General features: G+C 48.4%; 1 protein-coding gene across 1 annotated transcript in view; it reads left to right on the forward strand.

Annotated features, from left to right (window-relative positions):
- LRRC9 (leucine rich repeat containing 9) overlaps positions 1-24,490 on the forward strand; it is a 597,819-nt gene that overhangs the window by 300,794 nt on the left and 272,535 nt on the right. The window contains exon 19 of the mRNA XM_085626156.1: positions 15,441-15,566. Within this exon, the coding sequence (XP_085482282.1) occupies positions 15,441-15,566 (126 nt within the window). The remainder of the gene's footprint in view (positions 1-15,440; positions 15,567-24,490) is intronic.

Here is a 24,490-nt window from a genome sequence, read left to right on the forward strand (position 1 = left end):
CTGATGCTGGCGAGTTTGTCACGAAGGCTAGTGGAGTTGGGGTCACCTTTGTTGTCGAGGTGGAAGTTCAGGTCTCCAATGAGTATGTAGTTTGTTGAGGCGATGGCGTGGGGTGCGATGAAGTCGGTGATGGTGGTGGCTAAGGGTGTTCAGGGGCCTGGGGGTCTGTAGATGAGGACTCCTCAGAGTGTGGCTTTGGGGGTGGTCTGGATCTGGAAGTGCAGGTGTTCGGCGGAGGGGAAGGTTTCGCTGGAGGTGGTGCGGTGGAGGGTGCTCTTGTGGGCAATGGCGAGGCCCCCCTCCTGGGTGTTTGGGGCGGTCTTTCCTCTGGATCTTGTATCCGTCTGGGATGGCTGTGCTGATGTCAGGGGCGGAGGATGCGTTGGTCCAGGTCTCTATGAAGAAGGCGATGTTGGTCGAAAGAGAGTCGAGTAGGTTCCAGATTTCCATGGCGTTTTTGTGTACAGAGCATATGTTGAGGAGACTGCATTTCAGGGTGTTGCCGGTGCTGGCGTCGGCGGTGTTGGAAGCCGGGGTGGTGGTGAGGGTCTGGCGGCAGTGGAGGCAGGAGAACTGGCCGTGGGTCGTGTTCGGCAAGGCCTGTTGGCATACTCTAAGTCTTCCAGGGTTGAGTGCGAGGAGGGTGGTGGTGTCGTAGCGATGGGTAGTGGGAGGTCCAGGGTTCCTGGCGCTGGCTACAGTCGGTTCGATGACGGGTGCTGACGGACCTGCCTTTGGCGCGCCGGCGGCGTGACTGCTGCGCGCGACTGCCATTAGGTAGGGGAGGTGGGAGGGAGGAGAGGCTGGGAGGCCGGAGCTGGGGAATTCTGGCGGGGAATTCTGGGGGCGAGGGGCTGCAGGGGCAGCAGCGGCGAAAGGAACAGGCATACACAAGAAAATAAAAACAGGGGTGGAATTAGTGCAAGACACAGATGGGCACAATAACAGTGGCACAACAGGGAAAATTTCAGAAAAAAAAACGGCTGAGAAAGGTTACGGTGGCTGCAGTGAGTCTGTTCCAAGTTGGAGCGGCCAGCAGGCGCAGGAGCGGGCAGCGGTCTCGAACCTCCCAAGGAGGAGGTCAGGGTCTGGAGGCAAGAGATGGCACAGCGGAGCTGCGGGGAGAGAGTGGACCTAGACCGAGGGTCGGAGGTCTTACTCAACTGGCAGTCCATAACAACGTGCAGGTGGGTTTTACAAATCATCCATAGGGTCTACTCTATCCCTTTTCTGGAACCCTCCCCACCCATGCCACCCACTTCAAAATGGCTGATGGAGGGCCATCTCTCCTCGCTCTCTCAGGAATGTTGGCATAAAAAGTAGGTTTTGGTTGCTATTTCTGCTACTTTCTGGTGTCCAAAAAGGACATATACCTTCATCCTATTCTAGATCTGTGCCTTCTCAACTCCTTCCTGAAGAAAAAGGTTCAAGATGCTCACCTTAGCCCAGGTCCTGTCTGCCCTGGATCCTGGAGATGGAATGGTAGCATTGGACATCAAGGACACATTGTTCCACATCCCTGTCCTGCCTTCCCATAGATATTACTTGCGGTTCACAGTAGGCCAAGAGCACTTTTAGTTTGCTGTGCTTCCCTTTGGCATTACCAGTGCCCCTTGGGCTTTCACCAAGGTGATGTTGGTGGTTGCAGCGCATCTGCAGAGGTCAAGGTTTCCAGACTTTCCCTACCTCAGCGATTGGCTGACCCCAGGCAATCGTCTTCCACCTCCAGACTCTGGCAGACCTCCTGCTTTCTCTGGGGTTCACTATAACATGCCTCTCATAGACTTCCTTTCATGGGAACTGTTCTGGATACAGTGCAGTTTCTAGCCTATCCTCCTAAAAGGCAAGTCCAGGATATTCGGGCTATGATTCCGATGTTTCAGCCTTTGTCCTGTATTTTGGTGATTTAGGCAGTTGTACCTAATGGCCTCCTTTATCCTGCTAGTGGCACATGCCAGTTGGCATGTGCAGATTCTGCAATGGGACCTGAAGTTCCAGTGGGCGCAGTATCAGTGGAATCTCTCCAACCTGGTCCAGATCTCAGAAGTAACTGCAAAAGACCTACAGTGGTGGGTGACAAACCGGATTTGGGTCAGCGGCAGACCCATCTCCCTTCCTCAACCAGAGATAACTGTAGTGACAGATGCATCGCTCCTGGGCTGGGGCGCCACCTGGGAGAGGCAGAGATATGAGGATTCTGGTTTTGGTGGAGCTTGCAGGAGCTTCTGGTGATTCAGTTGGCATTAAAAGCTTTTCTTCTTCAATGAAGGGAAGGCTGATTCAGATGTTCATGGACAACACCACCGCCATATGTTATAGGGTGGGGTCATTGGCCCTGAGGCCCTGAATCTATGGACATGGCTGGAGCATCAATGCATTTCCCTGGTGGTTCATCACCTGGTGGCATTCCTGAATACTAGGGCGGACAAACTCGGCTGTCGATGCCTAGCAGATCATCTTGAGTGGAACTGAGGCCTCCTATATGCCTTCTGTCGATACCACTCCTGTCCAGAGTTCTCAAGACGTTCAGGATCGACCGGGCCCAACTCATTCTTTTGGCTCCAGATTGGGCACAGAGTTTATGGTATCCCGAATTCCTGAGCATATGTCCTCCAAACAGGCTGTCCCTCTGGGAGAATTTACTGTCGCAGCAACTGGGCAGTGTCTTGCACCAAAACCGGCACAGCTGCCCAATTTGCCTGCTCACCATCAAACCTGCTTTTCTGGTGGCCATAACATCGGTCACGAGAGTCAGCAAACTGTAAGCACTCTCAGCGCGCCCTCTTTACACAACTTTCTATCCAGACAAATTGGTTCTGATGACTGTCGCCCCCTTCCATCAAAAGATTGTGACACCTTTTGACGTACGCCAGAATATCACCCTGCCTACCTTCTTTGCTCCACCCCACCCTTCTAAAGAAGAGGAGAAACTGCACTGCCTGGACCCAAAAAGAGCATTGTTGTTCTACCATGATCGTACATAAATGTTCTGGATGGATGATCAACTGTTCGTTGGGTATGTCGGGGCAAAGGAGGGAAAGACTGTGCAGAAACATATCATCTCACGATGGATAGTGCTTTGCATAAAAATCTGCTGCGCATTGTCAAACAGTGTTGGAGGTAGGATTCCATGCCCTGTGGGGCCACTCTGGGAAGCCCTTAGTGCTCCCAGTACCAGTCTTCCAGAGTCTGACAGCAAAGTATGGCTGCTGCCGACCACAGACACAGTTCTGCCCTCCTGCTGCTGAGCCAAGCTTGAGCGAGGAAAGGCAGGACAATAGGTGTCCTGTCACAGGGAGCTGTGACCACCTCCCAGACAGCACTTTGTGTATGGGGCCAGTGTGGGGGGCTTGCCAGCGCCACTAGACTGTTTTGAAGGGCACATTTGGTGCTCTCCTTGCATAGTCTAGTTAGAACCATTTCAGGGAGCTGTTGGCTCCCTCTCTGGTGTGAAACTGGACAAAGGGCATGAGAGTATCCTCCTCACTGTCCAACCCCTACTCTGGGAGGGACCCCTGAATCATCCCAACCCTTTCTTTAAGGTACTTAAGGGCTTACCTGTGGGTGGTTCTTTAGATTCGTCGTGGGACAAGATTCAGATCCGAAACCACTTCATCTTCAATTGTCTGGGCACTTTAGACTTTGGTTTGGGAACCAAGACTGCACAGGAAGAGTCCTGCTGCTCCTGGTCTCTTTGTCTTGCCAGTCTTCTGCTTCATCTGTGCTCCATACAGGCTTTTCTCTAGGCCTGTGGATATCCAAGACAGCCAAAGGAATCTCTCTTGGAGTGAAGTGTCAATCCCCTTCATCTGCAGGCACCCCAACGATGCAGACCAGTCTGCTGTTCCTGAGCTCCCACAGACTCCAAAAGGTTCAGCAACACAGGTGGTGGTTCTGCAACTCCCTGGAGGCCTGCACTGTCTTCACAGCAAGTTTGAAGCCAGAATCTCTCGTCGGAACCACTGGAGCAGTACTCCTGTGCACCGCCTCAACCTGCCATTGCCAAGGCTTGTTGACTCTCTTCTCCAGAGATCTTTGGGCTCTAAGAAATTTCAGCCTCCAGCATCTCTTACTACCAAGATCTTCATCCTCACCGCATTGTCTGCACCGTGGGCCTGCACCATTGGTGAGCTGCTCGAGGTCCTCTTGCTAATCCTGTTTCTTCAGCCCGTGGGTCCTCTGCGGGTCTACTTTGGCTCCTGTGGGCTCCCCTGTTTGCTTGGGGCCTACTCTGACTTACCTGCACTTGGTGAGTCCCTTGGACCTGGCTCTTGACATCCGATGTGTAACAGCTCATTAACAGCTGCTGGTCTTCCACAGCATCACCTGGTCCGCACAGCTACAGCACCAAGGTCCCCGTCAACTCTCTTGCATCTTCCAACATTAGTGGACATTGGTCTTCCGTGCCTCCTGGTCACTCCTGAGTGGCATAGACTCTTCTATATCCCTTCTTTTTTTGTGTGTTTTAATCTGTTTTTATTAATTTTTCAAAAACACAAGTACAGGAATTCGGTTCACTGACAAATGAGTTCCCCTGTTGAAACAGCATTATATAGCGCACATGATAGGAACATAGTTGCGTCGCAGCATGGAAACTCCACCCAGTTGTACGGAACCCCTAAGGAAGTACAAATCTTAAACATTGGTATGTGCGGCCGATTATTCCCATACATGAGCACGTCAGGATATCCAGTTGAGTCCCTCAGCCGTATCCATATCTACTTTCACAAACAATAATGAAACAAACATATAAAACCTCAACCACCTCAAAATTAGACCAGCTCCGTTGTTCATATCACCGTCTCTGCCCCCGTATATTCCCCTCCTCCCCTGGTGATGTGCAGTGAGTAAGGTGCGGCACATAATCGTGTGTTTAGCTGCGTATTCCCACATCGCCCAATCTAGGTGTAAGTCATATGTGGAACCCTACGAGGTCACTCCGACGGATCTCCTGTTGCCCGTCTTGGCGTCAACCCCCCCCGCTGCCTGCTCATCCCTCCCGTCTCCCTCCTCAACATGTCTGAGTGCCTGAAGTAGCTCCTCCCACTGCGCGGCTATGGGCATCTTCCTCAACCCTAGTGTCTCCTCCCGTCTGATGGCAGTCCCCTCCGCTCCGGCCCATGCAGCAAGTGAGTGCCTCCATGCTTGTGGATGAGGCGGATCTTGCGCCTTCACCTCCTGGTGATGAGGCGCTTTGCGACCGCGAGCCCTAAATCCAGAAACCTAGACGTCACCTTAGTTGTCTGCGTCCTGCAAAGTGGTGCAGTAGGTAGACCACCCAGTCAAATGATATATCCCGTCCCGTTATAGTGTGCAAGGAGTCATGGATTGTACGCCAGTAGGAATGTAATTTGCAGCAGCCCCACAGCATGTGTATGAGATCAGCCCCCGATTCAGCGCACCTAGGACACCGTGCGTCCGTGTGACGGAAATAGCTGTTAAGAGCCGCGGGGGTGAGATATGCCCTATGTATGACGAATAATTGTATCTGTCGGAGGCGCATATTTCTAGGTATACGCACCGGGCCTTTCAATATGCGTTCCCAGTCTTTATCTGTCAGCTGCCTCCCCAGGCCCACTTCCCATTTGTGCCTGAGCGGCTCTAGGGTGATCGCCGTGTGTATCCTCAACGACTCTGCAAACCATCTAATCAGATGGCGGCCTCGTCCCAGGACGTGCAAGTACTGTATAGTAAGGTGCTGGCTGGGCTCCGCGTCCATGGCTCCCCACCTACCAACCAAAGTCCTAACTAAGGAGTGATAAGTCAGGAATTGTCCCGGTGGTAGTCCCCCCTCCTCCACAAGTAAGTCACACGAAAGGAGCACTCCATACCGGTACAGATCTCCTAGGGTCTGAATATCTGCCTCTCGCCACTGTGTGAGCGCGAGGGAGGTAAGCGGCCCCGTCCCACTGGGGGTGCCCTCTAATGGCAGCGCTGGCGCATACGGGAGCACGTGCCGAGTAAGGAATAGGCTCCTGCAGAAACAGCGATACGCCACAGCAAGGAGGAGCGGGGCTGGGATTGCACTCCTGGAGGCTGGATGGAAGAGCACCAACAACTGCTCAAGTGAGTACGGCGTGCCCACGGACGCATTGTCCTTGCGACCCCTATCCGCGAACCAGCGCGCTATCCACTGCAGCTGGGCCGCTAGGTAATAATGCTCGAAGCAGGGTACGGCCAAACCTCCCTGGCCCGTGGGGAGGTAGAGTTTCTTGAGCGACATCCTGTGCCGGCTATTCCCCCAGATGAAGTCCCTAAGAAGTTGTGACAACTTAGTGAAGAAGGTTGCTGGGACGTAAAGAGGTAGGTTAGCGAAATAATATAGAAGCCGCGGGAGGATCACCATTTTGGACAGCGCCACTCTACCCGTGACCGTGAGCGGCAGCGCGTTCCAGAAGCGTACCTGGGATTTAATGGCCGTGAAGGCCTTACCCAGATTGCCATCTAGTAGGTCCGCCGGTTGACGGTAAATGCGAAGTCCCAGATACCTGAAGGTGTCACCCCTCCACTGTACTCTGTTGCCATTTAAGATGTATCCAGGGTCCTGTCGCCCCTCGCCGAACGCATAGAGGCAGGATTTACTTGCGTTCACCCGGAGTCCCGAGAGGGCAGTAAAGTCACGCAGAATATGAGCCAGCTGAGGTTGGATGTCATCGACGTCTCTTACGTATACCAACAGGTCGTCTGCATAGAGTGACACCTGATTGACGGCGTCCCCCAGTGGTATGCCAGCCCCCATCCGTTCTCGTATAGTCACTGCCAGGGGCTCCATCGCCAGGGCGAACAGGAGCGGCGACAGTGGGCATCCCTGTCGGGCTCCCCTACAGATCGGTATGGCGTCGGATATATACGGTCCCAGCCGCACCCGCACCATAGGATCTTTATAGAGGAGACCCACCATTGGCAGAAACCCCAAGCCAAGGTCGTATCTCAGCAGAAGCGCCGAGAGATACCGCCATTCCAGGCAATCAAATGCCTTTTCCAGATCAAATATTAGGCAGCCCGCCCTTGGCCACTCCCGTGTACTGTCTGCCGCCACCCTAAAAAATCTCCTCAGGTTCAAGGACGTACTGCGCTTTGGCACAAACCCATTCTGGTCTTTGTGGACTGAGTGCGAAACCACTGGCGCCAAACGCTCCGCCAACACCTTGGCTAGGATCTTGCAGTCAGTGTTAAGGAGCGCTAGCGGGCGGTAAGAGCCTAGGTCCGTTGGTTCCCGATCCGGCTTGGGTAGAGACACCAAATAGGCTTCACGCATCGAGGGAGGTAGTGCGCCCGCCTCAACCGCCGCCCTATATACCTTGAGGAGGTGCGGCACCAGATGTTCTCGGTAGGTTTTATAGAACTCCGTAGGTAGCCCGTCTGGGCCCGGAGTTTTCCCCGATGCCATGGAGGATACGGCGTCCCCTATCTCCTCCAATGTAAGAGGACAGTTGAGGGCCTCCACATGTTCTGCAGTGACCATAGACAGTTGTGCCTGTCCAATAAACCGCTCGAGATCGTCTCCCGAACAGTGACCTCGCGCACGATACAACTGTGTGTAGTGATCTGCCACGACCCTGTGAATTTCCCGTTGGGTGCACCTGAGCTCTCCCTCCGGCGTGCGTATCGCTGCGATCGGGATTCGGTTGGTTTCCTGTCTTAAGAGCCAGGCAAGCAGCCGGCCTGCCCTGTCAGCCGAGGCGTGCGTGCGGGCCGTGTGTGCCGCATAATTCAGACACCTCAGGCGCTCCATGAGTTCAGCGTGATTGGCACGCAGATCTGCCAGCTGCTGTGTTCGTTCACCGCCCCTCTCCCCCTCCCGCTCGTACCGCAGCAGCCGGGATTCGAGACGGGTAAGCGACCCCGCTAATTGTCTCCGCATATTCCACGTGGTTGCTAAACAATGACCTCGAATCACTACTTTAAGCACGTCCCATTCCACCCTTGCATCGCTCGCCGTGTCCTCATTGAGTTCGTAATAGGAGAGGAGAGCGTTTTCCACTGAGGAGCGAAATTCCGGATCCTCTAGCGCAGTAGGTTGGAGTCGCCACGTGGGTATGGGAGGACGACCCGCCTCCAAGCTAAATTGAAGCCACAGGGGGTTATAATCAGAGTGCGTGCGCCCCAAATATTCTGCATTCGCCACTAGCGGCAGCAGCGCCGGGGATCCCACTATCCTGTCTAAACGCACGTGTAGATCATGTGTGGCGGAGTAATATGAATAAATTCGATCTGCAGGGCACAGGGCTCGCCAGATATCCAGCACCCCCCACTGTGAAAGCCAGTCAACCAATGCGCGGGCCGTGGAAGCAGCAGACATCGCACGGAGCGGAGGGAACGACCTGTCCAGGTGCACATCTAGGACAGAGTTAAAATCCCCTCCAATCAGCCAGGGGAGTCCAGCGTACGGCGTCAACGCCAGTGACAGTCGTGCGAGGAAGGGTATTTGGTCGACATTCGGAGCATAGATCGAGGCCAGTAGTATAGGTTGGCCATTCAGCGTTCCCCGTACCAGTGTGTACCTATCTTCAGTGTCCACAGACACGTCTTCGCTAACGAACAGAACGCCCGCTCTGACCCACACAAGGGTACCCCTGGCGTGTGCCGAGTACACTGTGCCGTACACCTAGCCTCTCCAGCGCCTTCGCAACTTCTCTAACTCGGACTGTGTCATGTGCGTCTCTTGTAGCAGTGCGATGCCAGCTGAGTGTCGCTGTAGATAGGCGAAAATGGAATACCTCGGCATGGGAGTGTGCATTCCCCGTATGTTCCACGTAAGAATATTAACGCGTGTCATAGCGCAGCTGTGTTGTGATTGGGGTGACCGGGCTCGGGGCTTGTGGCAGCCGGCATGCGCTGTAGTAAAGGAAGGGAGCTGTGGTCTGAGGTAACAATATCAATATAACAATAGCAATTGCTTAACGGCTGGGGCGAACCTCGCAAGTGTGTCCGTCCAAACTTACACAACCCTACGCAGATGAAAACTAGGTCAGGGTGTGAGCTGGGGGGAGTAGCGTGTGAATGAAAGCTCGCCATCGCTGTCCCCGTGTGTCTTCCAAGTGTGGTGCACCGCGAAGAAGTGTTACCCAGTGGTGTGTGGTGAAACCAGTGAGGCACAGGCAATGTCCCCAGGAACCACTCCCGTCTACTGTTCCCCCCTGGGATGACCCGACATGGGCGAGCAGCTGTGATCGCAACAATTCCCCCTCCCAGATCGGTAGGTCTGCTAGGCTAGATCCAGGACCCAGTCTCTCCCTCTTCCCCACCCATGTGCATCAGCCAACTTCAAGATACTTGCACGAGCGGTAGTCCCCAGGCCATCTCTCAGTCCAGGATACCATCCGCAGTCTGTGGGGTAACCACCGGCCCACCGAAATCTTCAGAGTGTGTAGTCGACAGTGACGGTGACCTGCTCACCAGCACCTCGGGCCGCTCCTCCATATCCAATGAGTCTACCTGACTCGGACTGGCAAGTGTCGTGACCGCCTGCAGTACATTTTGACGCTCCTGCCGCATTTTCTCCGGCGTTGGGGCCGCTGACCGCACCGGCATCTCGCGTGTTTGTCTGCGCCGTTGCGACGCCCGTCTCTCCTACTTGGGCGGGCTCCGTCCCCTGGGTCAGCCGGTCTCGGCCCCGTCCATAGTCCCTTCTCCTCTAGCCAGTTCCAGACCTCCGCAGGGGAGTCAAAATAATGCGTCTTCCCTTTATCCACCACATGCATCTTAGCAGGGAACAGCAGCGAGTACGGCAACGCCAGTTCACGAAGTTGGCGTTTCACTGCCATGTAATTATTTCTGCGGCGCTGCACCAGCGCGGTGTAGTCCGGGAAAAGCATCACTTGACTGCCGCTCACTGAGAGACCACTCAGGTTACGAAATTCTCTGAGAATGGCATCCCTGTCTCTGTAATTCAGCAGCTTTAACAGGAATGGGCGCGGCCGGGCTCCTGGTGGTGGCTTTTGGGCAGGCACACGATGAGCTCTTTCCACCGCAAAGTGGGTTGACAGCTTCCCTGGTGGCATGACTGTGCGTAGCCAGTCCTCCACGTACTGCTCCGGGTTTCGCCCCTCCTCTCCCTCCGGCAGGCCCACGGCGCGAACATTATTGCGACGGGAGCGCCCTTCTGCATCTTCCGCCCTGTCCTCTAGGGCGTGGATACGATCCAACATGTCTTGTAGAGCAGCAGCGTGACTGCGAGTGACTGGCTGTAGTTCTGTCAGTGTTTGCCCTTGGGTGGTGACCGTGTCGGCCAGTTTACAGTGGTCCACGTGGAGGAGCTTAAGGTCGGAAGTGACTTTATCTATGCGGTTCTCCAGTGACGTCCTAGTGTGCTCCAGAGTTGTCCCAATTCTCTCCACTGCAGCCAGCACAGAATCCATCTTGGCCGCCAGCGCCGCAGACGATGTTGATCCCTCTTCCATCCCTTCTTGATGGCGGGTGCGATCAGAAGTCGGTGCCTGCAGCGGGCCCTGCTGCAGCCTGGCGCGCATGCGGCCCATCACCAGCTGCTGCGCCGTGGGCATCCGCCACCAATCGCCAGAAGACTAGGTGCACCCGCGACGTCCTCTCGCCCACCTCCCCAGGACAGTGGCAGCCGGTCTGTAGTTGATGTTCGCTTAGCCAGCGCCCCCAGTGAAGGCTCTCAGGTTCCGTCGTCACAGAAAATTCCATACGCGTCCAGCCACAGGCAGAATCTGCCAGTGGAGCCCACGACTGGTTCTAGAGGCTGGCCGGCGCTCACCTGCGCTCCCCGACACTGCCCTCCGTGTCCGCAGTGTATAGCAGGCGCGGGCGCTTCCTCATTCGGGGACCACGATCCAGCCCCCCTGCTCGTCTTCCACGGTATGGCACCCGGCAGGAGCCAGACGGGGCAGCACACCTTGGTGCTCAAGGGGCAACCGCACCCCGAGGCGGCAGGCAGCGGCCAGGCAGGAGCTCCGCAGATGGAGGCAGTGGCACCCCCCACGGGGCAGATCTCCAAATATAGCCTCGCCCTCCACCGACTTCTCTTCACTGCAGGCGTCAGTCCTTCAGCCTCCCACGGCAGCATGGCCAGCAGTGCCCATCGCAGGCTCAGCGCTCGCGGCGTCGCACCGGGACAACAGTAACCGCTACCCAGCGCTCCCCGCCGACTCCCTCTTCCAGCCTGAGGCGCTGTGGCGGCGGGCCCACAACTATGTATGTCCCACGATGACGAAGGTCTTCGGGCTCCCCACTCAGCCCTGCTTCCCGCGCTGCACTCAGCTGGCAGCGCTGGGCATTCGTGGGGGGTCACCTCTACCCGTTCCTTCTCTCACGGCAAAGGGGTCCTCCGCGGCCTCTCCCGCCGCGATCCAACCGCCTCCGGGTCATCCTGCGGCCTTGTCCGTGTCCTGCAACCCGTGGCGCCCCGCGTTGTGCAACCCCAACAGGCAGGGCGCAAAATGGCCGCCGCCGCCCAGGTCCCGCGCCTTCCAACGGCACCCAGCAGTCCGCGAGCGTGCGGATTTCTTCAGCCCCCGGCAGGCGTCCGTAGCTAATCACCACCGCAGATCACAATGCACGAGTGCGCCGCTCACCGGGCTGGCCTTCAAGTCTCCCTTCACTGGGGCGCCCCCCACAGCGGCAGTTCGTCGCAGGGCGCTGCCCAGCGCCCCCAGCGCCTCAATGTCGGTACGCCCGCAGCCCCTTCCACCGCATCCACGCTGCACCGTTTGCCTCCGGGGGATCTCCCTTGCCAGCCACTCATCCTCGCACAGTATGTACCTCTGCCCTGCATCTATCTCCGGCCACCGCAGCTCCGAGAGCGAGCCCCGCGGCCCTCCCGGCTCACCGCCACTCACATTTCTCTGCCGGTATTTGGAACAGGGCAGCACCTCAGGATCTCCGGTGACAGGATAACTCGGGGAGAAGGTAGCGGAGCTCTACAAGGTTGCGTCTGCCATTGTGGCTCGTTAGCCACGCCCCCCTCCTCTTCTATATCCCTTCTACTTGCAGATACCTCTCATCCTGAACCCACCTTTGGGTTCCACCTGACTCTTTCAGCTTCTTCGCCACTGGCAACTATGCTGAAAGCCTCCATTGTGGTCTACGTTGGTTTCCGACTTCACTTCACACATATGCACCCGGCTTCCCTGGTGTAGGTATCCTGGTTCCTGAGGTATCCACAGGTGGGGTGACTCTCCAACCTTTCAGTGGGTTTCTTCAGGGTCCTCTGGGAAGGGTCCTTCTTCTTAAAAACTGCAACCGTGACTTCCTCATTGACTTGTGTTGATCACACGGTCATGTTCCCACTCTGCCTCCGTGGGATTCCTGGGTACTTAGGTTCCTTGGGTCCCCAACACTTCTACGTCTTCTGGGTCCAGTGTCAACTTAGATTGTGGGTCGCATTCCACTTTCTTAGTATATGGTATTATCTCCCCCTGGAGACCACTGTTTATTGTGCTACTTATGTGTTCTATTACTGAAGTATTGTGTGTATTGGGATTATATCTCCGGGGAGGAGATATTGCAATGTGTTAGTGAGTGCTTATAATAAATACATATTTTTATAACTGCACTGTGTGGTTCTTTTTCACTTAGCCTACACTATATGACTAGTACTGGTAAAACAAGCTGCTTCACACTTCTTCTGGACTAAGCCTGAAGGGTGCTCTTCACAGGTACCACTTAAACAGCTTTCTAAGGTTGTCTAAAATCACCATAAGGGTTGTCTGGATTAGTGCAAGGTGCTCCACTTACATACGTGTGCACCATACACTAAGCCAGCCTCCTACACAACCTTAGCTACATTTGTCTCTGACGAGAGAAAGAAAGCAGCAAAGAGTGCATGGACCTGTAGAAAGAGAGTAGGAGGCAGCAGCTATAAAGGCCTGCTACAGTCTAACTTAGCAGTCCTCCTTCTTAGTGTTGCACACAGAAGGGTTCCCTCCGAACACATCCTATATTTACAGTGCAATCATGCTACACAAACAGATTGCTCTCACAAGCTAATGTGATGTAAGTGCTCCCAGTGTTTGCTGAATGCATAGAGTTACCAGCCTGGGCCTTTTGTCCACTTTATAAACATGATGTAATAGACAAGCATGTTCCCATGGCTAACAACCAGGTGCCACCTATGTCGGCGCAGGGGGAACTCACAATTTTTGATACCACAAAATTAACCTCAACAGCACACCCAAAATTCAATGAATCGGAGATTATGTTAAACCTCCGTTTCATGAGGCAGTGTGTCCCTGAGGTCAAGCGCCTCACAGCACATAAAAAATATCAGGAAACAGTCAAGTAAGTAAAAGGGCCCACTCAATAACTGAGTTCTAGATTAGCGGAATAATTCAATGATTTTATTACAAAACTCAAAAATAAGACAATTATAATTAATGCCATGAAGGCTCTCAGCAATATGGGCATTAAAAAGAAATGCAGAATCAAGCTGATTGTAAGTCCCAAGTGGGCAGGAAAATCAAGAGAGAAATGGACCGAATCCCTAACAGCACGGGAAAAATCTCTGACTACCCACCCCCCCCCCCCCAAAAATCAAGTTTTTTTTTATAAATTACTTTGGCAAATTAGCAAAACTCCAAATTTATTGTGGAATGATCGAATATGTTACTTTCACAGCAAATCAGAGCGCAGTCCCTTTGAGCATCAAATTGCCTTAACTCCTAAGCACTGTTCCACTACATGAATAATTATTCTGCCCACTCTATTCTACTGCCACCCGGGGATGGTGGAACAAGCTGAATACACAAACAACGGCAAGCTACTATGAATGAAAATGGTACAGTAAGCTAGTGGAAAGACCTTGAAGCAATAGTTGCAGTTTTGTGATTGAGCCGGCAAAAATAAAAAAAAAACAGCATGAACAATAGCAATGGAAATAAATAAACAGGATTATACTTGACTGGGTGCTACAGAGATAACAAACAATGATACATGCAAGGTGTGACATTCATTTTGAAAAAGATGGCTGCTATGCCCAAATTGAGACCTAATTAACAAGGGTCAGGAAAACACACTTCTACACAACATAGGAAACTTGTTTTGGAAGCTATCATACTAGATCAGTGTGTACACACATACTCAAGTGTGAAACTACATTCTGCACATTGTTATTAATGTAAAAAAATATAAGTGAATTCAAATTTCTCACAACTATGACACTAATGTCTTGGCTTGGACACAAGGAATAAATTAACTTATTTTACAAGGATATTTACATGGGGGTAAACTCCTTTTTCCATCAGAGTCAAATACTCATCTGCGGGAGGGATGTGGCCACATAGTGGAGCCCAACTACCAGGACACTTGTAAGATGAGTCTCTCAGTTAGAAAGGCATAGCGAGTTTGGCAGAATCAATTAAATCAGTAGGATGATGGACTTTTGAGCCCGAAGCTATTCTTTTTTTTTAACCCTTTTAGCACATCTTATATATCTTTCATTCCCATGCAACAGCATTTTACAATTGAATAGCAACAGTGTCTGTAACATTTAATTGTTTTAATGGAATATTATAATGCCCCATTGTTGTGGCCCCAGATATCTTTTTAATTTTCCATCCTTTTTTTTTTTACTACTGCTCCTTATTTTGTTTATCATTACCTGACATTTCGTTTCCTCAGATTTGTCCAAAACGTAGTTAGTGAAGGAATGGAAAATCTGATACCACTTTAAATGTTAGATAAACAATTATTTATTGTTATCAACTTACTAGTAAATAATGAATAAGCGAATATAATTGATATCACTTTTCTGGTCTTTGGTTGTTTGTCAGTGAAAGAATGTAGATAACAGAACGGTTCTTGAACTCTTGTTTCCATGACGAACTCTACAACTTGTATAATTGGAGCCCTCCTTCCATTGCTGCTTTCTAACTGCAGGTATCCTTACTCTTTTCTACCACCATCAAAACTACCAGATTGTGCGAGGGTGAGTGGAAAGGGACTTGTATATGTTTCCCTCCAAACCCCCACAGTCCCTTCCCCACTATCTCTATTTTTAGATGACCACTACAAGACACCTCCTCCATTTTAATTTTCTGTCACTGAACACTCTTCCTTCTCGTATGACTTCTTGAGTATGAAGGCCTATGGTCTTCTGCCACCACTGTCACCACTGTCATTGTCAATGGTCACAGTGCCAAGAGTTGTACTGGAAGTGGTTTGCATTGTGTATGTTTTGGTATGTCCAACAACTGTTGTATTCGAAATGTAAGGGGCTATCCTAGAAACTACTCATATGCTTCATGTTTTTTTAAATCTAGAAAGCCTTTATAAAGCGAACTATGCAAATAACTAGTCATCCAGTATACGTTTTAGATTTTAAATATTGAAAGCTGTATTAAAGCCATCTATGGCATAAATGACTACTGTCAATTTGACCATGGACTTTGAAATGCATGTTACATTTGCACAGCAAGTGCAGTGGTGTAACCCTCTGTGAATCATTAAAGTTAACTAATGTTTCTGTTTATTACAAGCCAGTCTTGGTGCGCTTGACTGCTATTGGACGACTGAAGGAGCTTATATGTTTAGACGGAGTCCCTGTTTCTGGAAATGAAACTGCAGTTGCCCTGCGTTTAACTTCCGGATCAAGAATTACTCAGGTAAAAAGGCTTTATGCTAAATCTTCTGACATTGTTTCTGAGGTATGGTGTACAAGACCTTTGGATTTTAGTAAAATTATTTACATAATATACTTACTAATAGGAGTTTTTAGAAAACCCTCTTCATACATTGGTTTGTTGCATCTTTCACACTTTTCTTTTACCCACTACAGCATAAAAGCATAGGGAAATTGGTCTGCATACTACAGCCATTGGCTAACTTCACTGTGAAGGACAGCCTTTTGCCCTTTTACAAGGAGCACACCCACATACAAACTAGTTCAGTGACTACTGATAATGTGTACTTTTTGAGACCACCCAAATATTTTTTCTTTTTTTCTTTTTTCTTTTGTTATTGGTGAGAGTCCCGCAGCTCTCACACCAATGTTTTAGTAAATGCTACCTGTGTAGTGTGATGGTTGCAGGTTTTGAACCTCTAGATAGACCTGTCAAACTAAGCCTTTTTGACAGGAGAGAACCCTACTTTTAAATATTAAGCAAGTCACCGCTAATAGGCCTTCTAGTCCACATAGTTAGGGAGTCTAGTATTTAAAAGCAGTACATGCAGGAATTTAGTGTTGGCATGTAATTACTACAACAAGCTCCCAAAAGCCTTTTTCACTGTAAGGGCTGTCGCTTTTCCTATGGGGAAAACTAAAGTTCATATAAAATATGATATCTGCCAACTAGAATATTCAACTGAAATGATTCAACTACTGTTTTTAATATTTCTTAACAATTCAATTCCCTGATGGTCTGTTTTATGATAAATATTTTAGAAAACTAACTTTTAAATAAGTAGACACTGTGTACCTGCCTCCAATAGACTAATTAGCATTAGACTGCTATTGGCTGGCCCTGTCAATGCTTTCAATTAATGAGGCCGAACTACTGCTCCTAGGGCAGAAGCATTTGTTAGCCCTTTTGACAGGAAGGCCTGGCTGTGAAGTATGTGACTCCACACAGCTCAAGAAGGATAGCTGGTGAGCGCTCAGGAACGTTATTAACATAAAAGGAACCAGGGTGAGGCCTGTCAATTCATAGTTAAGTGTAAAGGGTAACCTGGTCAAGAGAAGCCTTTGTTCACTGGGGCCTCTGTGCTTGGCACCAGCCCAGTGGAAGGGGGAGCTGGTCCCAGACCATTTTGGTGTGGTTGAGTAGGAGGCGACTGCCACTATCCACAGGCACATATCTGGCTGGGAAAACTATCCACCTCTAAGGGCAGAAGTGAGCGGCAATGTTGGATTTTACTCAATCATGTGGACTGTGGAATTGTTTACAGTAAGGCAATCAGGATGTGCTGCAAAAGTTGGAATGTTTACCCTGGGAGTTTTTTTCTAATTGGTTAGGTAGTGTCCAGAAGTCACCAAACACATCTGAAGCTGTGGAAGAAAAGAAGAGGACTGGATGTGCTGTTTGTGACTTATGTGGAGACCTCAGTGGCTGTACCCAGGACTAAGACGTGGACTCCAGGAGTCAATTGACTGTCCTCCTGTCGGGCTACATACAGGGACAAAGCAAACTGATGGCATCTGCTTAGTGAGCACAAGTGTCCCTGAAGTCCTGAGAGCCTTAGAAGAGACCAAGAGGAACTGCTCTAGAAAGTCTCAGAAGTTGGGATTTAGAACAAGACCTCCAGAGTGTCAGTAGTATCTCATGGCAAAGTTGTCTGGGTTCAAGTGGATTGTATCAGATACCGCTTCCTGTCCTACCTCATTGGAGAATTTTGAACTACAATAAAAGAGACTAAGGGCCTAATTTAGAACTCGGTGGACGGTTTAGTCCATCACAACGGTAACGGATATCCCATCCGCTCAAATATAAGCCGCATAGGATGTAATTGAATTCGTATTTTGGTGGATGGGATATCCGTCACCGTTGTGATTGAGTATCCAGTCCACCGAGTTCTAAATCAGGCTCCAAGTCCAAAGGTAGAAATTTTGACTGGATAAAGGCGCAGAAAGTATCCAACCAACGAGAGGACTTTGGTGGGTGCAAAATTAGAATTTCCTTGCTGTGAACTTTGCCCGTCAAGACCAACAGCTTCAGCTCGACCTCATCCAATGTTCACCCAACTTCAAGGCTTCGAGGGACACAGCCGGCAAACTTGCCTTGCTAGAATATTTCAAATTCTATTTCAGAGACTAAGGGCCTCATGTAGGTAGCCAAATACCGGTCGGTAACGGCCGATTTTCGGTAATTATACCGTTACCGACCGGTATTTTGGCTTTTGAGATGTAGGGGGAGAATTTCTGTATTCGGAATTTACCGAATCGGTAAAATTACCGATTCGGTAAAATTACCGATTCGGTAATTTTACCGATTCGGTATATTCCGAATACAGAAATGAGATGTAGGGGGACTGTGTGGTGTGTGTGGGGATTCGTTATTTACCACCAACTAATAGTTGGTGGTAAATGACGAATATGTGTGTAAATGCAATATTTTGCCCGTAGATGTGTGCAATGTGGCAGACACACATGCCCTCAGGGCATGTATGTGTGCCACATGTGCACACATGGCCGAATCAGGGGTGCAACAGGGTGTCAATGTGACACCCTGCCACCCTTGCATGTGCTCCCCCATTACCGAATCGGTATTTACCGATTCGGTAATGAGGCATACCTTCCCATCAATGGGAAGGTATGCCTCATTACCGAATCGGTAAATACCGATTCGGTAATTACCGAATTTTTCCGATTCGGTAATATTTACCGACCAATTACCTACATAGCATTTACCACTTCATAAATACCGAATCGGTATGATTCGGTATTTATGAAGTGGTAAATGCCAGCCCACCTACATAAGGCCCTAAGTCAGAGATAAGATCTTTGGCCGCAATGCGCAGCTAAATGTATTAGGATGAACTCACGTCTACGTTCGGTCAACTGCGAACAGTGACTTTTGATTGGTGCTTTACTTTTTCTAAGAGGCTTATGCTATACAACTTTAAAAACTCATATCTCCAGTTCACCTTACTGTATATTAGTCATTTTTTGCCATTTTTCTAATTAACATTTTCTCTATTTTTAGAAATTGGTTGTGGGATTTATATTGTGTTATTCTTTAAACTGTTTAATTGTTTTAGTACTCCTAAACACTTTACATAGTTTTCCTTATATTAAGCCTGTCTGCTCCGTGTCATAACAACCATGGATTGAGCATAGGTTTGTTTATTGGACATGTATGGCGGACCTGACTAAACCTTAGACTCACATCCTGGCTACTTAATACCCATTTTCGTACAAAAAGTGCCTTTGAACAGCTAACAACCTGAGTTCTCATCTTTACGAGAATACCCTTGTTTCATTGTAGAGATGTGTTCCTCTCCGTCACCCCTTTTCTACCCCAGATCTCCCTAAGTCATGGTTTTTCTTTAGGAGGCATTCTTACTCTTTATGATCTTCCTGTGAGACCAACCCAGACTTGCCTATGGCTCATCATGGACCCTAAGTACTCTGCACTATTTTCACACATTGCCCCCCCCCCCCTTTTTCTCTGTTAATGTTTCTTGGCAAATACCTTTATTATCACTATTTTGAAGCTTCACCCTTTGCCAAAACAATTTTTTCCATCCTCACTCATTAGTTTGACCGTCAGTGCCACCTTATGGGTCCTCAATGTGTTTTGGCCCTAGTATTTTCTTTGACTTATTTAATGCTTCTGATAATCACTTCTTTTCATTTGACATAAATATTATGCAAAGGGTGCCTCCACTGAAAGAGGACATTTTGGAGAGGAGGAAGTATGTTACAGGTCTAAATTATCTTCTCCTTTGCTGCTTGGAACTCGGTAGGTCCCTTGAAAGTCCAGTCAGCGTTTGCTTAAGCTAATGCTATCAACTCTTACTTTCTTTGAAATAGTTCTGAGGGGAGCTGTTTTCTCCGACTGCTCAAGCTCACCATATGAGTACTATGCAGTCTTAGCGGAGGATCATCTGGCCGGTCTCTGATGAAGCATAATAGTCCTCATATGTTGCCCTGTATGTCTTGAGGCAACATTTGATGCCACTTTTACAAATAGTATTTGTTTGTGAACTTTTATCAAGATTCTCCAGTTTTAACTGCAGTTCTCCATTCTGGTCCATCAGTGTTTTAGTAATGCACCATATCGAATGTTTTCCCTTTTCTGTTACATGTTCTTCTCAAAGTCATCCACTGTAACTCTAAGAGAGGTCAAGTCACTTTTGAGTTTCTGGAAGCATCACTTGATGTCAGATTGATTATTCCCACCTTCGATTTGATCTACTGAAGTGGTATTTTCAGATAATTTGCTCGTAGAATACTCAGAGAAGGATTTTTTGTGTTTGAAGGTTAGCATTTCTCTAACGGAGGGTTTTCTCCTGATCCTGCTTGATGCCACTACAATCTTGTTTGTCACAGATAGGAAATCTAGAACATGTGAGGAATGCATTGTACCAAGTCACAATAATAGATGTAGCTGAAGTTGGCAAAGAAAGGCAAGATTGGTAGTAGTGGTATAGTATTCCGCACATCTTGGTACATAGGGTGTGTGGGAATAATTGCAAGTGATATGTGCTCAACAGGTTAAGCACTATGGTACCATGATAGTGCATAATATACATGAAGAAGATACCTTATTCACATAATACAAATGTAAACAAACACCCATGGCACTACAACAAATACTTTCAGTGGTCTGCTATTGGAGCAGGTCCGATTTTATTGGTGAAAGTTCTGATCCAGTATTGTTCGTTTTGTGTTTTTAACATAATAAAAACAGCCAGCACGTGTTTCGTCTTGGACAACTTTTTCAAGGTTTTCCAGGACACATGGGCCGGGCTTGTTACTCAACTCTGCGTAAATCTCGGTCTTATCATCGCCCTCCACTGCTAATTGCTGGTTTCGCATCCAGCGTCCCAGTACTTTGTTTTTATCACAAACTTACCTTGTTCCACCGAACATTGTATCACTCTGAATCTTGGGAACCGTCTATCAATTTTGGATTCCCGTCGACTGTGCCGGGCTCTCATGTTCCATATTGACTATCCGGTCTTTGGTACTATCTTTAAGCTTTGAGAAAGTCATCTAAGACAAAATACGTATATGGCTATTTTCTTATGTTAAGAACACAAAATGAACAATACTGGATCAGAACTTTCACCTAACAAATCGGACCTGCTCCAATAGCAGGCAATTGAAAATATTTGTTGTGCTCTGGGGGTTCGTTTACAATAGCTGAAATTGGGACCAGTAGCTGGTGCAGGACTGATTGCTAGTGCATGTTCCATATATTAGTTTCTTCAAAACCGATTAGAGAGTGAACATGGCAACCCTGCTTTAAGAATATTTTGTGCTAAGCTGAAGGAGCTGAATAGTTTTAGCCAATGTGGAGTACAGGCTACTATGAGTGATAGCTCTGATTTAACCACCAAACCTCTCTTCAATAAAATGTGTAATTTTTTTAGCAGGTTCATAAATAGGGCTCTTTTACTGCAGGTGATAGTCACAGAGTTTTATTCAATTTCCTTTCTTTTAAATACAAATATGGTGCTGCCTTAGTAGGTGTGATCACTAGTCCCTGTTTAAATCCGATAGAGCTTTACAGATTTAATGAATATTTGGATGGGCAACCGTCTCTAAACTTGAGCTTCTGTCAATTTAATCCTGCTTTCCAATGCTCCCCATGCTCCTTAAGGGCTTTAGATCAATCAGAGCTGTCTACATAGTCCAACTGCAACTCAGTTCAGCTTTGAGATGCTGTTCTAAATTTGTGTTATTCCAAACACACTGACCACAGTCTCTTGTTCTGGTGCCACCTGGACTCATGTCTCCCCTTGGAGCTCCTGTGACATTTACAATTGGGTGTAGTGTATAGCGATTTCAAGGAGGTTCCTCCTTGGGCTTATATGCCCTCTATTTGACAGGACCAGCGCATGCTCACAGCAGGAAAGCCATTTCATCTGCCATGCTAAGCGAATCTTATCCATTGCACACGCGCAATATACAAGTCAAATTGACATTGAGTACAGGTAGTATCATAAATAACGGATACAAGTTCATGCGTTTTCTTGTTTTTTGTATTTTCTTTAATCCAACGAATGCCCAGCCAACACGTGTTTTGTCGCTCGAGGAGGACCCCACGACTTCTTCAGAGCTAAGGACAATATGATAAACTATGCGTCAACATGACAAGCAGTAGTGGTGAAAGACATTTCACCAAAGGTGGAAACCCAACTCCAGTGCTAAAATGAAATCTCACATCCTCCAGTTATAAGGAGGGGGAAAGTCAAACTGGGGTAAAATTCCCAGCTGGGTGCTAACAACCTGTGCGGGGCATAAAGCATGACGGTGAGGAATCATAGTGATTGAAAACTAGACTAATCAATGTGAGGGTGAGTCCCAGAATATAAAGTGCACCTAAACTTCTATCCAATAATGAACCGTGCATGGTGGTGTGTGTCCCCTATGGATATCTACACATGCAAGTGCCAGAAGTTATTGAGTATCATTGCCTTCGAGGGGCAGTCCCCCTACCTGTAAGGATCTTCAGTTAAATGTTCTTAATCCTGTAATTAAATGGCTAGGTGTAAGATTAAAGTTAAAGTTCTCAAGTATACACCACCAGGAAAAACTGTGGGAAGAAACAAAATCCAACCTCTCTCCCGGTTGTACTTCTGAACCGGCTGGTCAATGGGTATTAAAACAAGATATGCCTCAGTAATCAATGTGTCCGGAATGTTGCGAACCTTAAAAGAGAAATATTCAATAATTACTATTCCTCAAACAATGGTCTCTCTCTCTCTCTATCACAGTATCCAACAACAATGTGCTCCGATCTCCCTTACCTTATAAAAGGCACGCCGAATCAAGTAAGGAGGCAGTCAAACAAATATAGCCCCAAATGGCAAGAATCAAATTCTGTGAACATAATGGACAGGGGTTACTGTGCTGCAAACCTAATCACTTGTAAACCAGACCCACAAACAGTAGCTATGTAACGTGACCTGAGTAATAGGACCTGTAAACTTACCGAAGCGAGTGCGCTCCTGCTGTCACCAACGTTCCGAGATCACGTCTGAACCAGAAGTGAGCCGGGACGCGATCCGGACGTTTAAGTGTCCGTCCTGCATTCCAGAAATAGTGCGCGGACCGCGCATTACCGAGTTCACATGGAAGTGAGTATAAAGTGGCACTCAAGCATATATGCCTCATGTAGGGGTCAGGTTAAGCCCCTATTTTGAGTATACCGAGGCACTCAAGCATATATGCCCCATGTAGGGGCCAGATTGATCCTCTATTGTGAACATTACAGGGCCAGTAAGACCCGATGAAGAAATACGCTCTCCTATCAGTATCACGGGACCACTCAGACCCGGCCTTTATAACTTGAATGTAGTAGGTGAACCCGACCTCTATAACCGTCATGCTTTATGCACCGCACAGGTTGTTAGCACTCGGCGGGAAATTTTACCCCAGTTTGACTTTCCCCCTCCTTATAACTTGAGGATGTTAGATTTCATTTTAGCACTGGAGTTGGGTTTCCACCTTTGATGAAATGACTTTCAGCACTACTACTTGTCATTTTGACACATTGTTTATCATATTGTCCTTAGCTCTGAAGAAGTCGTGGGGTCCTCCTCGAGCGACAAAACACGTGTTGGCTGGGCATTCATTGGATTAAAGAAAATACAAAAAAATAGAAAACACATGAACTTGTATCTGTTATTTATGATACTACCTGTACTCCACGTCAATTTGACTTATATATTGCGCGTGAGCATAGGATAAGATTTGCTTAGTAATTTAGCCTTAGGGACCAGTGATTTGAGGTTATAGGGTGTTTTCCCTCACCTTGTTGCACCGCAGAAATCATACTATCAGATATTTATGCTGACTCTATTGGCACCATTTCTCCTTTTCAAATAACACCCTCATGGTTATATTCATCTGCCATGCTGCTGCCAAAGCCCCAGCGTGTGTCTGATTGACAGCCTCTGCCTTACAGATGGCTGATGCCTTTGCCTTTTTCAAGTGAGGGGTGACTGTGGGCCTCCCTTCCTCATCTCCGCATGTCACAGTGTGTGTGACAGCTGTCTCTACTACTGGCCCGTGATTCATGAAGTTATATTACCAATCTCTCTTGACTGAGAATATGCTGTGGCAGTCACCAAGCAGGGCTGTTCATGCCTCCTTGTGACTTCAGTCTTGCAGCTTCTTTGCGATAGGTCTGGAGCAGCACTGAGTATCTCCATTGAATGGGGTTAAAGTGGAGAGCAATTCCAATGTGCCTGCTCCATTTCCCTGAAACACATTTTAAATACATACATAAATATTTTTTACAAAGACAAAATTATCAGAAATGGCAATATCTTTTTTATTTAAAAAAAGCTCCATGAAGCAAATAGGTCTGAAGAAAAAGTACATATAACATATAACTTATAATATTAATCCAAGATAGAAAATATAAAGTGGGGATCGTGTTCCTATTTTTAGGGTGTAACCTGAGTGTACCCTGAGACTGCCACACTAAAAATTCTAGAAGCTAGTCTACCCCATGGTGCACGACCCCTCACTAAATAAGGATCCTGAAACTCTGTACCTTTTCAAGATTTCATTTCAACTGAAAATGTGTTTCCACTCTTGATTTGTTCGGCATCTCAGAGTGTCTGCCTCCTAATTAGATCAATTCCCTAAGATAGGAGTTATTTTTGCTTAACATGAACAGAAACATTTCCTCATTCCACATGTACTTCACTTCTCTTTTACTGATTAGCATTTTTTAAAAATGTTTTTATTGCAATTTTCATAGAGATAGTAAAACAGAACAAAACAAGATGGCTCAAATGTGTACGGCAAGGGAGACAGCAACCGGTACATAAGGTAAAGCAGCAATATATGGATTTACTTAATTGGAGTGAGACTGGGACAACAGCACACAAAGTTTGTACACTCGAATGG

This window comes from Triturus cristatus, chromosome 9 (assembly GCF_964204655.1).
Source record: "Triturus cristatus chromosome 9, aTriCri1.1, whole genome shotgun sequence".
NCBI classification, from domain to species: domain Eukaryota; kingdom Metazoa; phylum Chordata; class Amphibia; order Caudata; family Salamandridae; genus Triturus; species Triturus cristatus.